General features: G+C 43.3%; 1 protein-coding gene across 2 annotated transcripts in view; it reads right to left on the bottom strand.

The window, feature by feature from the left end:
* Window positions 1–17,020, bottom strand: part of SHTN1 (shootin 1) — a 56,306-nt gene that overhangs the window by 2,727 nt on the left and 36,559 nt on the right. Inside the window, exons 11-16 of one of the 2 annotated variants that reach the window (XM_054637074.2) lie at window positions 16,609–16,714; window positions 14,377–14,459; window positions 11,016–11,128; window positions 10,355–10,408; window positions 7,514–7,634; window positions 6,273–6,456 (exon numbers count right to left, since the gene is read on the bottom strand). In XM_054637074.2, the coding sequence (XP_054493049.1) occupies window positions 6,273–6,456; window positions 7,514–7,634; window positions 10,355–10,408; window positions 11,016–11,128; window positions 14,377–14,459; window positions 16,609–16,714 (661 nt within the window). The remainder of the gene's footprint in view (window positions 1–6,272; window positions 6,457–7,513; window positions 7,635–10,354; window positions 10,409–11,015; window positions 11,129–14,376; window positions 14,460–16,608; window positions 16,715–17,020) is intronic. The other variant, XM_077182829.1, reaches the window with a different exon arrangement.

Genomic DNA, 17,020 nt, shown 5'->3' with positions numbered 1-17,020 from the left:
GAGCCTGAGCCCCCAGAGCCTGAGCCTTCCAGAGCCTGAGCCCCCAGAGCCTGAGCCTTCCAGAGCCTGAGCCCCCAGAGCCTGAGCCTTCCAGAGCCTGAGCCTTCCAGAACCTGAGCCTTCCAGAGCCTGAGCCTTCCAGAGCCTGAGCCCCCAGAGCCTGAGCCCCCAGAGCCTGAGCCTTCCAGAGCCTGAGCCCCCAGAGCCTGAGCCCCCAGAGCCTGAGCCCCCAGAGCCTGAGCCTTCCAGATCCTGAGCCCCCAGAGCCTGAGCCTTCCAGAGCCTGAGCCCCCAGAGACTGAGCCTTCCAGAGCCTGAGCCCCCAGAGCCTGAGCCCCCAGAGCCTGAGCCCCCAGAGCCTGAGCCTTCCAGAGCCTGAGCCCCCAGAGCCTGAGCCCCCAGAGCCTGAGCCCCCAGAGCCTGAGCCTTCCAGAGCCTGAGCCCCCAGAGCCTGAGCACCCCAGAACCAGATCCCCCAGGGCCAGATCCCCCAGAGCCTGAGCCCCCAGAGCCCCCAGCCCAGTGCCTGTGGGCTCAGAGCTGGGCAGGCTCAGGGATGGCAGCCACGTTGCACTGGCCCATCCTTAGGCTCAGCCTTACAGGCCACTATGGATGCACCATCCACATCCACAGAGCCCAAACTGGGCAGCTGCTGAAATCCCTCAAGCTGGAAGGTCCTACATGCACTGTAGGCTTGTCCTTTTTTTTCCCCCACTTTTACTTTTTTCCCTCTAAATTTTCATGTTTATTTTTAAGGAACAGTCTTCCATTCTGGCAAGGTAACACCTTTGAGAAGGAAAGGTAGAATCAACTGGAGGCCAGAGAAAGAAATTCAGCTACAGGATCCATCTGCCATGAACTGCCCTTTACTGTGACAGTCTTTGTCCTAAAGAAAATGACAAAGAAGAAAAGAGGTCACCCCACTCAAAAATCAGAACACTGGGTGGGTACTGCACCAGCTCCCATGTGATGGGGATAGAGGAAATGAACAGGTTAAAACCAAGAAATAATCACAGAAACAACAGTTGCTGCACTTTCTATTTCAGAAAGTATTTACTCAGCTTGCTGCTGCAGCACTGCATAGAACAAATGAAATTCCATGTTCAAGCTTTAATTACAAGAATTGTCTCTAACATTAGAATTTTGGTATAAGTTAATTAATGCAGAAATTGGCACTAATAGATACAGTTTCAGACTCATTTGATTATCATCAGAAGCTAGTGATTTCAAAAGGAAAATAATGCTTATTTTATGCAAAAGTTGTCAATCATTCCAGAAAAATACAAGGCGGGGTATTTTGAATGTTACAGCAAATTAAACTTTTTAAAGCAGTGTAACCAGAAGAGGGTTATTTTAAAAAGTGCTACTTTTGAAAAGCTGATTGCCCAACACTATAAAAATGGTCAAAGCCATAAATGCCAAGTTCATTTTTATTTCACTTTGGAGGTAACTATCTTTCAAATCCCAACAGCTGGACTATTTAATACAATCTGGTGAATCAAAGTATAATTCTTCACTGGGCTCACAGTGGGGAGTCTGCATTAGTGTATGGCAGCATTCCAACAACTGATGCACAGCCAAACGCTCTGAAGTCTGTTTCATTTATAACAAAAATGGATAAAATGGCAATCATATTTACCACCTTCAAAGGACAGAAAAATGAAAGATGTCGATATAAAGTAGTTTAATGGAGAAAACCGGTGATTAAATCAGTGTTTGCAGCATAAAAATAAGAATTACTATCCGACTTTGTTGTACCAGTATTGCCTTCTTCAAATTCCTCACACTGGTGCAGCACCAGCCTGACAATGCTGCTGTTACAGCTGAGGCATTGTTAAAAATTATTAACCCTATTTATCAGTTATTCACAGCTTACTTTCAACAGTTTGCCAAGAGCAGAATGTTTCAGTGGGAAGAATGAACATAATTTTGGTGCTCCTTTTCAAAAAAACAGCATCTACTTGTACAAATAAAGCTGGGAAAAGCAATGAGCAAAGACAGAGTTTGCTACAGTTCTTAAAAACTCAATTTTGTCCAGCCAAGGTACTTGTATTTAGTTCTGTGCATAGCTCTTCCCTCAATGAGATGGTTAATGCTGTTATCAATACAAATATTGTTATTTGTCCAGCTATATATTTAAACCAGAAATTGAGACCCTAGTTCTATTGTACTCATTCACACACAGTTGCTCACAAGTCTGCATTGTATTTTTTTAAAACTAAACACATCAAATCTGCACTGTGAAATATGGATTTAGATGAGAAATGCATTTGAGATTAATTCTGTGGGATATGCAATATTCCATGCTTTGTTATGTAAGAATATCAGAAGCAATCTGTTCTGTTTATGTAGTTACAGAGCCTACAGAAAGTGTAAATACTAAAGGGTTACTAAAGCCTGTGACGTAGCACTGCTGTGACCTTTGCATAAAATTTACAGTAGGAGTACAAAAGGACAAACTAGGGATCAGATTGTCAACTGAGACTTGGATTTTCTTTGTTTCCTCTGGTAATATCAGAACCTTGGCATTATTTAACCTGGGTCGGTGTTCTATTCATGAAATCATTGTAAAATCATTGTCATGTGTATCCATTAGAAAACAGAATTTTATGCCAGTACTCATTGAGAATAAAAGCAAAAAACTGCACGTGTCTATTATTTCAGAATTCTCAACAAGGTAGGAGAATAAACCAGAGAAGAGCACAGGCTAATACTGAGCAACAGTAAAAAAGACACCAATTCCAAGTTTTGAAAGTCTGAGATGAACAAAGAATTCCATCACAGCACTACCAGTACTTGTCCAGCAGTGATTACAGGGAACATACACAGTGACACTGGTGAATCAGCCCTCTGCTCCCTACTGAAGTGCTACCTGCAACACCAGACACCTGTGAAGGAAGGGCAAGGAACCTTCTCCATTTCAAAATGCCCCTGATAACCCAGCTGAGTACAAAGCAGCCAGCAGGACAGAGCTGCAGCCAATCTTTAGCATGGACACTGTTCCCACTTTCAGGTGCTTCTTTTGAAAAAGCTCAAAAAGATCAGCAAATTTACTTAAATGAAGAATCTTGGTGAGCTTCTGCCTGCACTGAGATGGCACACAAAGAGTACAAGCTAAGAAAAATGCCTCAGTAGCTTCTAAAGCAGTTAAAATTGAGGAGACCTCCAACTTCCAGAACATCCTATTGTTTTCTTCATCTGTTGTTTAAACTAAATTGCCCACGTTCAAGCTGCACTGGAAAACCTTTGCAGTTCATTCCAGCTGAGGCTGAGCTGCTCCCTGCAGAGCTGGTAGATGATTTGGGGTACTAAGATTACAGCTGGGAGAGGGAGGACAAATCCTTTAATTGTATAAAATCATCAGATTAAGACTAACCCTCTCTGTAGTGCACTCTGTCAGCAGAGAACTCTGCACCCCAGGAACACAATGCTTACCAAGTGCTGAAAAAAACCCCACCAAACATCCAAAACCCAGGGGCAGGGCCAGACACACCTTTCCCTTCTGTGCCCACACACTGCAGGGGGTCGTGGGAACTGGCTTTGCTGCCAAGGAAAATAAATTGTCACCTCTTCTAAGCAGTTGTCCCAAAATTACACTCATACTGGGTTAAACACTGGGGAAGAGATCTGCAGAGGAAGTTACCTGCACACTCAGGTGAGGCCTCAGTTTCTCTACAGGACACAATTACTGATGTCTCCCCTCTAAGCAGCACCTCAGCAAGATTTCACACATTCCAAACCATCTCCTTGATGGCTTCAGACACACAAGAACCTCTTGCACAGAAATAACACCTCACCCAGGGCCTCTAAACTCAGGTTTTCTATAGCAAGCTGTACATTAAAATCTAGGTGAAGAGAAAAGAATAAAGCCTGCCCTGCAAGAGACACCTGGCAATGATGAGACATGCAGTGCTCCCCTGTGATGGGAAAGGTTTGCTCAGCTGCTGCAAACAGATTAACAACTCACACCTTGGTTAGACTTCAAGGAATTGCAAATGATGGGAGCTGCATCTTTCAATCTCAGGTGGGAATAAGGAGAAGAGGATTTCTCCTGCAGGGTACCCAGTCCAGGCAGGGCACTGTTTGTTCAGTGCTCTTCAGGGAATGGAGCAGTGCAACAGGAGCAGAGTGTGGAGGGAAGCAGCCCCTGCTGCAGGGCACTCAGCTCAGGGTGATTCACTGTGGGGCCCTCCAGGACACCCAAAAACATGGATGGATCACATGTCCTGGTTTAGCTTCACTCATGCCATGAATCCAGGGATCCAGGATGCACTAAGGGCACTCCAGATTACAAATCAAAGCATAGCAAACACAGACAATAGTGAGATTTGCTTCAGAAGTGCTCTGCTGATCCAAGCCAAGCTGCTTGCAGGGAAGCCCAGAAAACTGCCTAATTACAGAGCTGAGTTGTCAGACCTGCTGGCCAGATGAACTCCCCTCTGCTGCCTGCTTCCAACAGTGCTTCCACACCTCACAGTCTGGAGGCTGCTTCTGCCAACCTCTGCTGCAAACAGCACCCAGAGAGAAAAGCAAAGCAGTTGCTCTGTACCGTGGTGTGGGGCCTGCAGGTTATCCCTGCTCCTCCTGCCAGCCTGGCACACAAGAGCAGGAGAGCCCCAGCACCTCCTCCCTCACTGGAAATCCATCCCCAAGGACGAGTGGTCCCAGTTAAGCAGGTCTACACCAGCCACTCAGTGCAAGCAAGCCCTGCAGCACTAAGGACTCTGGCCCACCACATTTGTTTTAATGCTTTGAACAGATAAATTCAAGTGAAATGTGTCTTTCGGGATGTCACTGAATAGGCAAGCTGAGAAATAAATGGAGCTTCACATATGCTTTTCTAAGACATAACAACTGTGACTGTCAGCACAAGATCCTTTCCACAGCCAATTCACCACGCATTCTGTGAGACCTTGGGCCTGTAATTATTTCATTTCCTTTCTTGTAAATGCAATTTCCACTTAGTTCGTTGAAATAAATGTACACAAAAGGTGGCAGGAGTTGTCTTGTGTTTTCTGGTTTGTTCCAAATCATAGAAATCCACAAACTACAAACACAATTTTCAGGATCAACCTCACCTTTCTGTCAAGGGTAGCTGCTCAAGAAAATGCAATGGCACTATTCATGCCTAAACAACTGCTGAAAATATCTTGATCTTTCTGATTAAATTAAAATGAAGATCATTTTTCTTCTAAGGATACTTAAATGAAATAAAAGGGGAAAATACATATGATTGAAAATGGCATTCTGCTTTTAATTCTCTGTGGGAATTAAATACAACTGTAGTGCACAAAAGGAAATTGGGCTCTCCATCCACTCAAAAATAAATGATGAAAGTACCTGCATAAGAATGAAGTATCAGTTCATAAAAATAGATGCAAACTGAATATTCAGCTCATTTGTTATGAGTTTCTCCTCTGAACAAAGCAATGGAGACTTGCTAGAATAGGTACTGGTGGTATTTTCTAACTGACAGAGCAGGAAATCAGAAGTTTAATTAGCCATAACTACAATGTTTTGCCAATCTGATTTGTCTCATCTCTCTCCTTTTCTTGAAATGACAAACTGACAAGCAACCTGGCAAGGCAACAGAAAGTGCACAGCCTAATTCCAAAAGGAGCCTGGTACTGTTGGAGAACAAACCAATCCTGCAGGGAATCTGAAATAAATATTGCTGAAGTAGGTTTAACTCTGATGCTGGTTTCAGGTCTTCAATTTGCTGTGGTGAAAGATTCTGCTGCCCACCTGTGCAAATGCAGCATCTTTCTTTTTTTTTTTTTTTTAAACTTGAGATTTCAAGGTAATTCAAAATTTTTACCAACAAATATTTAAGAGTAATAGTCAGGACTTGTTTTGGTTCAACAGAAACATCCCTGCACAGCAGCATATAGACCAAGATGACTCACGTGATTGTATTTTTTAAAGTATTTGCCAGAACTACTTTTAATCAAGAGTTAACAATATAATTATCATCCCTCTTCAGGATATGGAAAAACCCTCAACCTTGTTATTCTTCAAATAAAAAGCCCTCTTGAGGGCTTTTTTTTGACAAAAATGAACATGTTTTGAAGAATGTTCACAGGTTTTAGAGGAAAAAAACTTTATTAAAGAGAATTTAATTTCTCCTTTCACATGAGGCTGCAAATTATTTGGGGAGTCAGTGGTAAACAGCTGCAGACTGTGCATTTATCTTGTTAACCAAAACTGATATTAAATCACTTACCAAACACATCTTGTACTACAATATATCTGGAAATCCATGTTCTACTTACTGTAAAGTAGGCTTGGAGCCCGTAGCACCCTTAGGCTGGTTGGGGACAGGACCTGAGTTGGGTACTTTGGAAGTGAAATCTGTCTCCACATCTTTCTGGTTCAGTGCTGCCTGTGGGCCACTGGCTCCTGAACCCAGCACAGGCAGAGACTTTGATTCTGATGTGGCCAAGATCCCAGTGGGACCTGAAATCCAAACAAAGTTTAATGCTTCTGTCACCCAGATTGGTCTAGAAACAACACAAGAGCAGAGCAGAATTCAAGCTAACTGCAGAAATCAAAATGCAATTTTAATGAACATCATCCAGTGCAAGAGAGTATCAAAATACTGCATTTACAGCTCCTGCTCTCCCTTCCTTGTACCACAGGCAGCATTTGCTGTGTTGATCCTCCTGTCTTCTGGGGGGTGAGTCCTGCTGCCCTCACAGCCCCACTCAGGCACAGTTTTGGTGCTCTCTCAGCCTGAGTGCAGAAAAGCCAGCTCTCAGTACTAATGAGCTGTCTGCAAAGTCCAAGATAAAGCTCTAGAGTGACATTCAAACCCAGCCACACCTGCACCAACTGTGGCATGGACTCACACCTGCACAAACTGTGCAGAACATCAACAGTTTCTTACAGAAGATGACAGTAAAGCACAGCATAAAAACTGGAAAACTGGAAACCCCTGGTTTGCAGAGGAGGTTAATTCAAAGCACCACTCCTAAATCTCATTTCTCTGGCTAGCATTACTCAGGAGTATTTTCACAGTAGGTCTGTCATGGTTTGACTCTGGTGCCAGTGCCCCCATGAAAATGTACTCTCTCTAGTGTCTACTGTGAGATGTGACCAGAAATAGAGCAAAGCAGAGACAAGGTTCAAGCAAATAACATCTGAGCTCCAGGATGGAAAGAAGAATCTGAGTGTATGTGTGTGCAGAAAATCCTGACAGAAGCAGCTCTTGGAGAAAATGGAATGAAAAGCAACAGGTGAGACAGGGAAGAAGAAGGAGGAGGAGGAGGAGGAGGAGGAGGAGGAGGAGGAGGAGGAGGAGGAGGAGAAGGAGAAGGAGGAGGAGGAGGAGAAGGAGAAGGAGAAGGAGAAGAAGAAGAAGAAGAAGAAGAAGAAGAAGAAGAAGAAGAAGGTGAAGAAGAAGAAGGTGAAGTTCTCATAATGGCTGCAATGGCAGTGGTCTGGAAGAGAATGTGAGCTCCAGGAGCCCCTGAATGCAGGGAGGGGAAGGGGACTCCTGAAGGGCAGCACTTACTGCCACTGTCCTGGTCAGTGGTCACTTTCCGGCGCCGCAGGACTCGCTCCAGCTCTGTTTCACCACTGTCTGTCTCAAGGGACTTCAGGCTTCGGGAACTGGTGGATTTATTCAGTGTTTCCTGCAGCAAGAGAAAGGCATGAGAAACTCTCTGAGGACAGATGATGCCAAGCAGCTCATGTGCACAACTTCAGAATCTTTCACACTGCAGCTCCAGAGCAACGTGCCAAGCTCTGCCATTGGCACAACGGGAGCAGCTGGGATCCCCTCCCCAGCCCACCCTGACCTGGATTCATGATGCAGGGACAAACCACACTCACTACACATTAGGGAGGTGATATCAGGCTGAAGAGAGATGCCCTGGCCCTGCCACTGATGAGAAAATTCTGCTGTTTGTGGGAAACTGCCAACTTCCTCCATCTTAACGTGTAAAGGGTCTTAAGAAACTGCTGGAGAGTTATCATGCACATAATTAACCTCTGCTAACAAAGAGCCAAAGATCCATTTTTTACTGCTCCAGTGGGTTTTATATTTTAGCATGGTCCTGTGTGGCTGCATCCTGGTGGATACATGTATGTGCAGAAGTCAGTGGTTATCAGCTACAACTGCAACAGATTATATCCTATATAACATAGCTGCTCTGCCATAAACCTGACTCTGTGTCTATATACTTCAAGGCTTCTCTTTTGCACAGAGTTAGATCTCAAGCTAAAACAGTTTTTTATACATACAGAACATAAATAAATAATATTATTAAATATTATTAAATAAATGCTATTAATAAATGCATAAGCAAATGCCATTACTGCCTTATGCCAAGGCTAGCATGTGGTATCAGTGAAGCTGCAAGTTCAGGAGCACTCTTCTTAAAAGTGGGAGGAAAAGAGGCTTTAAGCAAAGCCTGAAACCTCACAAACTTGCCTACAGGAATTTAAACACACATTTAGTGCATACTGAATGCATTTTCCCACTCCCAAAAATCAGTTGTTGGATCAGAACATACTTGATTGTAAAATTTGCCCAAAATGTTTATAATGCAACCGGAAATTTGGTACCCATATACTATTTCATTTTCCCTCTGAATCTTTCCATAAATCTTATTCATTCAGCCTTCCAGAACACGTCAGACTCATACAGCATTTTTCCAGATCATAAATAACATTCTATTGACATGTTTTGTTGATAAGCACATAACTTTTGACTAGAAATAGCCAAGGAAAGAAGGAAATAGTACTGCAAGTTGCAAAAGCTGTGCTACTTTCAGGAGCCCTGCAAAGATGCTCTTAATTCTTCACTCCTGCCTAGAAGTTAAAAAATCTTCTTTCAAAACTATTTGAAATTTAACTGAGCAGGTTTTTCATTAGCAGTATGCCCCAGATCTGTACAAATGTACGTGTACAAAAGCAACTTAAAAACGGGAGCCACTCAAACTCTGGAATTTGCACAACATAAATGTGTTTTGTTTGTAACAATTATATGGAGGTCTACACAAAATGCATAATTAGCATAGTAACAACAAATGTTTACTCCATCACATTCCACCCCCATGTTTGTTGTCTGACTGTGCATAATCACTGCTCTCAAGAACAGACTGGAGCTGCATTTCATACAGTTGGTCTTGCATTGCAGATACCCTGAGAGGCTCGAAAGCAAGGAGCCTGACACAGAACTGCAGTGCCTGCAGGCTTCTCCCTGCTCCCCTGAGTGCACAACCAAGCCTCCCTGATGTCAGAGACACAGTGCTGGAGAAATAAAGCAGCTATTAGAGAAAGGAGCCTGGGCAGGACAGCCCTGTCCAACCCTCACTGCTGCAAACAGCACACCACATCCCACTACTCCTGTAATTATGGAATTCTGCCTAAAGAACAGTCTCACTGCTGCATTTTATTCCTTTCCTATTTACTGCCACATTTAATTAAGTGTCCCTCTAATTAGGGCTCAGCATTAGGGTCTAGTGACTCTCTCTAGAGACCATTTCTTCCCTTCTTCCCCTGCTTCTTCACATGACTGGAGAACAGCAACTTTAACCCATCACTGCTGATTTTAAATCACACTCTGCTGTACTTCCCTGCATCCCCCAAAACACCACTGAACTGTTTTTTGTATGGGCTGTTTAGCACAGGGTGATGAGAATGATTAGCTTCACCTTCTAGAGTGGACATGAAGCATTTTGCTTCAATACTGGCAGAATTTCACCTGCCAAAGAGGACCTCAAACGTTTCAGGGTTACAAAAGTCAGGGAGCAAGAACTACAGCTCCTTCTGACACAATTTTAGCTCTTGTGCAAAAGAAGCAACAAGCAATGACTTGAGTAAAGGACACAACAGGAGCACATTGCTTACAACATGCCTTAAGTTTTTATTTTATGATAAGGGGTTATATGGACAGCTACTCAGAATCCATTTTTTCTACATATAAATGCAGACAGACCAGAGCTATTGCTTGATTTAAACCTCACCTATGCTAACAAGAAATCTGGTGCCACAGGAAAGAGACCAGTTGATGAGGACAACTCTGCATCTACTGCATGAGCAGTCCAGGGGCTTTACTTTGGACTAGGTACAGATACTCCATCCCTAAGCATCCCCACTGTGAGTACTTGGAAATTTTCCAAAGAATCTATGGCAGATACAGACCACAAAATCCCCTCTAGTGGCAGGAGCACACAAACCCAGAGAAGAGTGCAAAAACTAATTCTCCTTAAGCCAAACCAAAGTGGTGGAATTGGGGGATTTGCTTCTATGGCTTCAACCCAAAAGGCAGAAGTTTCACAGTTTGCACAGAAGGCCCTGTCAGCTCAAGGAGAAGAAAATGAAATTTAATATGAAAGTTTCCTCTTACCAGAATCCCTTTTAGCTCTTTCATTGCACTTTCAGAGGGCTTTGGTGTTTCTGGCTGTAAGCAAACACAAGACACAAATGTTAAAAGTCACATGAAGTGGCGCAGGAGAGGCTCTGTGCCTGCAGACAGACCTCACCCAGGGGCTGTGGCTGTGTGACTCCCCCTGTCCCCTCCTCCCCTGGGCACAGGGCTAACACTCCATCCATTTCCTTACTCTGATGAAGAGAAGAGCCTCAGCTCTCAGCATCTTGTGAACCACAGACTACAAATAAAGATTATGCTTTTGTAAGGGAGGTAAGCAATGATCTACAGTAGCCACACTCAGGTATAAGTTGTGTTGCATAAAAGAAAAAAAAGTGTTAATGCAGTCTACTTGTTGATCATCCCCTTTAAGCACTTTAGGTATTCTCTCTGTGCTTTTTGTTTCTTACCAGCTGTTTGTTTACAAGCTTCTTTTCTGTGTCTAAGAAACTGGCCTTTACTTACTTACTGCTGCCTTCATTTCTGTTGTTTTTTGCTGCTCTAATTCATTTTATCCAAAATCAAGCAAAGTAAATGAGGGGAGGAAAATGTGTTCTTCTGAATATATAACAGAAAAGTTTATTTTCAGTGTAAATTACTGTACTCAGCTAAAATTATTGGGCTGCTACTTATTCCAAACCTTTGTTTTAGGCCTGCTTGACTGGTTGACTGGTCTCAGGTGAACTCCCTTTTTAATCCTGTCCATCATTTCTTCCACAGCTTGCCTCTTCAGATCTGTAACTTCTTCACCTGCTAAAAAAGTCAAATAACAGATCACAATTCAGAGAGGAACTGCCCAGAAATGGTACAAAGTAAAAAACCATGTTCTCATTCTGGATACAGGGATCTCTGCTATCAGCTCAGCTGTCCCCAGCTCCCCAAGGATAAAATTCCACCCTGCACTGAGCACCCTGACTTTGCAAATGCCCAGCTGCAGAAGTTTGGGCAGAAGCAGGGCCCTCATCCTGAAGAGTACCAAGCTCCAGGACCTGTTTGGGAATTGCACAAGCTCAGTGCTCTAGGCTGAAGCAGCAGGGGCTGGAAGAACACAGCTCTGCTTCCACTGGGGCTCAGCAGAAACTTCCACACTGACACAGGACAAGCTGATAATGCCCCAGGACAGAGACTCCCCCATTTCTCATGGGTTTGAGGACCTGGCAGGAACAGCACACCAACACCTCAGCCTGACCTAAACCCACCCCTTCAAAAAACCCTGCATCAAGTTAAAGGGAAAAAACTGAAATACCATGGAAGGAAATGGCTGCTTTGTCAAGAGATTTGGTATCAGGACTGCAAATTATTGAGATGACATATGAAGCTCTGTGATGAACCTAAATAATGCCTGTTAACTTATTCTGGATAACAAAAGAAAAAACCCTTAACATACCAGGAAGGGGAGGGGGGGGAAGAGCACTTAAATACTTGGAGAAATAGAGTTGATGCTATTCAAAGCTGCCAACCTTTTACCTTATGTAACAGGAATTTTAAAAAGATTTCTGCTCTCTCACTTGTCAGGGTACTCTTGATGATTCATAGAAATGTGGTTTATGTATTCTAAGCTGATTTAATGTCAGCCTTTAATTTCACAAACAGGCTGTTTCAAATATAAAGGCTTAATTGGTGGTATGGGATAGAAACCACTCATTCTAAGTCCTTAACAGGGGTTAAAACAAGACTCAAGTTTGATATAATAACTAGATAAAGAAAGAATTTTCTGCCTTTTTAAAATTGTTATTTTAAGGACAGCTCAACTATTAAGAGGAAAAGCAGTTTATATGTAATTGAAGAAAGGTCAGAACTGTTAGTTTACTAATAAATAATGGAAGAATGGGGAGTTGAGAACTTAAGAGTGAATTTCAGAGTATTTCATGCAATCACTACTTGTGACAGTCTCAACAGAAAGTTGTAATCAAAACATCTAGGATGCTTCAAGGAACCCTGACAAATCAAGGCACCATAATTGGACTTCTACTGAAAGATAAGACTGACCCTTCATCAGAGATCTCACACAAGGTCATCTCTCTAACTGCTCTATCCAGGCCAACAGCCTTGTTTCTCTCAGACTGGTAACCAGTTCCCAGAAATTCCCCCAGGGACCTGCCCAAGTCACTCCATTCCTCAGTTCCTCACCTGAGAATGGAAGGAGTAAAACTCTCTTTCCCCCACTTCCTGCCTGCTGGCTCCATGCAACAATCCAGCCTGCCTTACATACCATTAGTCTGCTAACAGCAGGGGGCTTTTTAACAGTTATATCCTATAATTTCAGCCAGGTTCCCTTCTTTGTTTAAGTGGCAGCAAATGAGTTAAGCAATTCACTAAAAACAAACTCCTGCTGCTTCAGAAGGAAGAGAGAAACAGCAAGAAAAGCCTTGGTTATTTAACTGGCAATGCCTGTCTAACTAGCCCCGACTCCTCAGGCACTCACAGTCATTTGCAAATCTGTACTTAACTCCTGTTCTCAACCTACTAAGTTTCCAGCTTCCATCAACAACAATAAAATGCAATTTCAGCTGTTACTTTGCATGCAGAGCTACCTTAGTGCAAGACTGTTTTGTTTTAGGTTTTCAGTGTTATTAAAGGATTAGAATTACAGTCAACTCTGAGTGGTAATTTCACAAGATATGAATTGAAGGACGAAAACTGAAGTATTTAACAAACAAGCTCTGTGGAGAGGCTCTAGACAGAAGATATTTCCATGTGGAAGTTCAGAAATTTCCCTGTATGATGCTGAATAGAACCTGCTCTCTGTTTAATGCTCATAGGTTTGGTCTTCTGCCTCTTGCAGGTAACCTGTAGAAGCACAAAGCCCTGCACATGCTGCAGCTCAATCAGGAAGATCAGAACTTTTCTCCACTTACAGCAAGTCCTAGGTGTTCCCTTGAGGTTTTTGACCTGCAGCCTCAAAGACTGTTCATACTCAAGTCCTTTTGGAAGAAGTAAATTGGATGCTGATGACCAGTTCATTGTGGAGGCAGAGGTGGCTATGAGGGCTACACAAATTTACTTGGGATCTCAAGGAAGTTTCGAGTAGAATACAACAAAATGTTTCACTGTGACCATCTGGTCCAACAGCCTGACCACTTCAGGGCTGACCACAAGTTAGAGCATGTTCCTGAGAGCCTCAAAAACCTACAGGCTTGGGGCACCAGCCACCTCTCTGGGAAGCCTTTTCTAGTGTCTGACCATTCTCGCCATAAATAAATTCTTCCTTATGTCCACTCTAAGCATTCCCTTATGCAGTTTTAAACACTCCCACGTGTTCTGTCACTGGATCCCAGGGAGAAGAGCTCAGCACCTCCCTGTCCCTTCCTCAGGAGCTGTAGAGAGCAATAAAGCCACTCCTCAGCCTCCTTTTCTCTGAACCAGACAAGCCCAGAGTCCTTTGGTATTCCTAGGAATACCAAAGCTAAAGTACCAAAGATATCACTTCCCATCTTGGTGCACATATGTGACTGTGTTCACTGGGGTCTGAGGATGAGGGAAGAGATGAGGATCTGACTCCATGCTTCACAAAGCTGATTTATTATTTTATGATATCTATTATATTAAAACTATACTAAAAGAATAGAAGAAAGGATCTCATCAGAAGGCTGGCTAAGAATAGAAAAAGAAAGAATGATAAAAGCTTGTGTCTTGGACAGAGTCTGAGCCAGCTGACTGTGATTGGCCATTAATTAGAAACAACCACGAGCCCAATCCCAGATGCACCTGTTGCATTCCACAGCAGCAGATAATCATTGTTTACATTTTGTTCCTGAGGCCTCCCAGCTTCTCAGGAGAAAAAATCCTAAGGAAAGAATTTTTCATAAAATGTGTCTGTAACACACATATTCCTGGGCTGCAATCCCATTTCTGGACTGCAAGGCAGAGGAACATGCTGGACATGGAGAGCTGTAGATAATGCTATCAATCAGAAGCACTGAACCACCATCTTTATCCCCAGCTCCTTTCCTGCAGCCCCAGAAGATAACCCACACAGCCTGAGAAGGGATGAGCCATACCTGACTCCTGCTGAGGAGGCTTCTCCTTCTTGCTCACGTTGGTGTTGGAGTGAGATCTCTTGCGAATCATTGACATGAGAGACCTTGGGGGGAAATGAAACACATTGTCATTCTGTCCTGGGTCCCCCCACTGTCATTCTGTCCTGGGTCCCCCCACTGTCATTCTGTCCTGGGTCCCCCCACTGCCAGAATGAGCCTGAACATGACACAGCAGCAGCCTGCTTACACCTGATTATACAGCCACTTACAAAAGACTCATTTAATGGTTCTCGAATGCAGATGCACTGAATTACCCCCCACAATGCCTCCCATCAAAATGCACCAGAGAAATTTATTTCTTTTTAACAGACATTAGGCACAAATCAAAACACTCCAGATTTGAATATTAAAAGCCAGGGTCTCGTTGTGACACATGACAAACAGAAGCTGCTCTGGCATAATAAACAGAAAGAAGAGCTGGAGATGTTGAAGTATTGTTCTCCAGAGGACACTTAAATATGGTGATCAGTATCTCCTCACCATTTCCAAGTTTGTAATCTCTTACAGTGTCAAACAATTATCCCCTCACTATATTCACAATGTATAAGTCCACACCAGCAAATGATTCATCTTGAAGAACAAAGCTCCTGTGCACATCTGATGTGTCAGTGGGGCCAGTCACTCCCTACTGAGCATCATTCCCTACACAGCAGTGACATCCCTGCCTAAAAGGCCAAACTCTGTCCCAGAAAAATGCAGCAGCCATTGCCTATGTCCTGAAACAACTTCTATCCACATACACATCACAGTGCATGAGGAAATAGTCTGACTTTGCTCAAAATTAATAGCTGCACCTACTCCAAACAGTAAAGGGCACAAATTTAAACAAAAAATCCCATGACACCCCTCCACAGTTACTTCATGCTATCCATCAGTGAGAAAGGAACAAGCAGGCAAATGAGTTAATGGACATAAAAGAAGCAAAAGGCCAAACACAATCTTCCTGAATATGTTCAGTTTTCAAAAACAATGCAAGATGCACAAAGGGATGAATTCTCCCCAGTAATCAGATATATTCATAAGTTTAACACAGGAGTTAACAAGACTCCTGCATGTCATTTCTATTACAGAAGGTTGCAAACTGTCATCCAAGCCCATTTATTTTTAAAACCAAGCAGACAATGTCAAGGCTAGCAGAGTTTTTGAAATTAACTAAGTGTCCTTTAGTGTTTTGTTCATTAATTTGGGTCTAATGCCTGATACATCAGCATAGACTGGTCATCCTCTTTTATAGTCCTTTGTAGAAATCAAGCCAAATTTTGATAATTTTGCCCAAAAATGCTTGATGACTGGGTGGTGATTTTCATTTGTTATTTTTTTTTTCCTCCTTTTTAACTTATGAAAGTAATTGTGGGAACTCAATGGAGTCTGCATTTTCATCATCAGTATCTGACATGAAGGAACACACAATAATCCAACATATCCTTTGGTTCAAAGGAGTTTTCTTGGCAATAGAAAGCATTTCACAAGTCTATAATTACAGCTATCAGGTGAATAGGAAAAAAAAAATCTCCTAAATTTAGAGGAGACAGGTATCCCTCCTCCTCCAAAATCACAGTCTGGACAATCTGTTAGGCTTGGCAAGGCAGGCACTGCTCAGAACTGGTCAGGCTGTTAAGTCTGGGGGCAGGTGGGGCACTGAGCATGTCCTGCAGTACAGTAAATACAGAGCAACCCTGATGACAAAGGGAGAAAATGATGCATCTGACTCCACTGATATCAAAGGCTAATTAATTCCTTTATTATACTATATTATTCTATATTATATAAACTATATTACACTGAATCTGCACAAGCACTCAACTCCACTCAACTGAACTGAGCAGAATCTTGTGACTGTCTGCTGACCAACAGCCTGGACACGTGCTTGGCCCTGACAGGCCAAGGAAACAAAACCCCGTCACTCTGGCTAAACAATCTCCATATTGCATTCTCCTTTGGCACAACACAGGCACAGCAAATGAGACAAGAATTTTTTTTTTTCTTTCTCTGAGTTTCCCTGCTGTGATTCCCAGAAATACCCTTGGGAAGTTGTGCCTTGCTTTTCTCTGTGAAGAGAAATGCAGCCACGCTGCAGCTCAGGAGCCCCAGACAGGTGGAGAAAGCCTTTTTTCCTTTGAATTCCACTCTTCTGCTTGGATGCCAGTGATGAAGGAGCCCTGCTTCTGCTCTGCCCTGGCTGGGAGCACTCACCGGATGGGGTTGGGAGGAGGAGGAGGAGGGAGAGGCGGCGGCGGGGGCGGCGGCGGAGGCGGGGCAGGATTTTCAGACTGCTGGATTCGCTTCTGAAGCTCATCAACTGCACGGGGCAAAGAAACAAAGCACAGTCAGCTCCTGGGCTCTCTCGTGCCCTCTGAAAACCAGCTTTGGTGGTTGGTGAAAAAAATCTCTACTAATTAACTAAAGAACAAACAGGAGTAAACCACGCAACTGCCCAAAGTCAATTGTTTGACATTTTCTACCAAGAACAACGCACAGGATTCCCATTAAAACAGCTGCCTCCAACCTGAGTTACTACTGAAACTGAAACTCTCCCTCACACAGGATTCTTCAAATAAAACCACAGAGCAGGGAAAACTTGATCCCATTTCTGCAACAGTGTATC

The sequence above is a fragment of the Agelaius phoeniceus genome, chromosome 9, assembly GCF_051311805.1.
Source record: "Agelaius phoeniceus isolate bAgePho1 chromosome 9, bAgePho1.hap1, whole genome shotgun sequence".
Classification (NCBI taxonomy): Eukaryota; Metazoa; Chordata; class Aves; order Passeriformes; family Icteridae; genus Agelaius; species Agelaius phoeniceus.
This window is presented reverse-complemented; position numbering and strand designations above follow the sequence as displayed.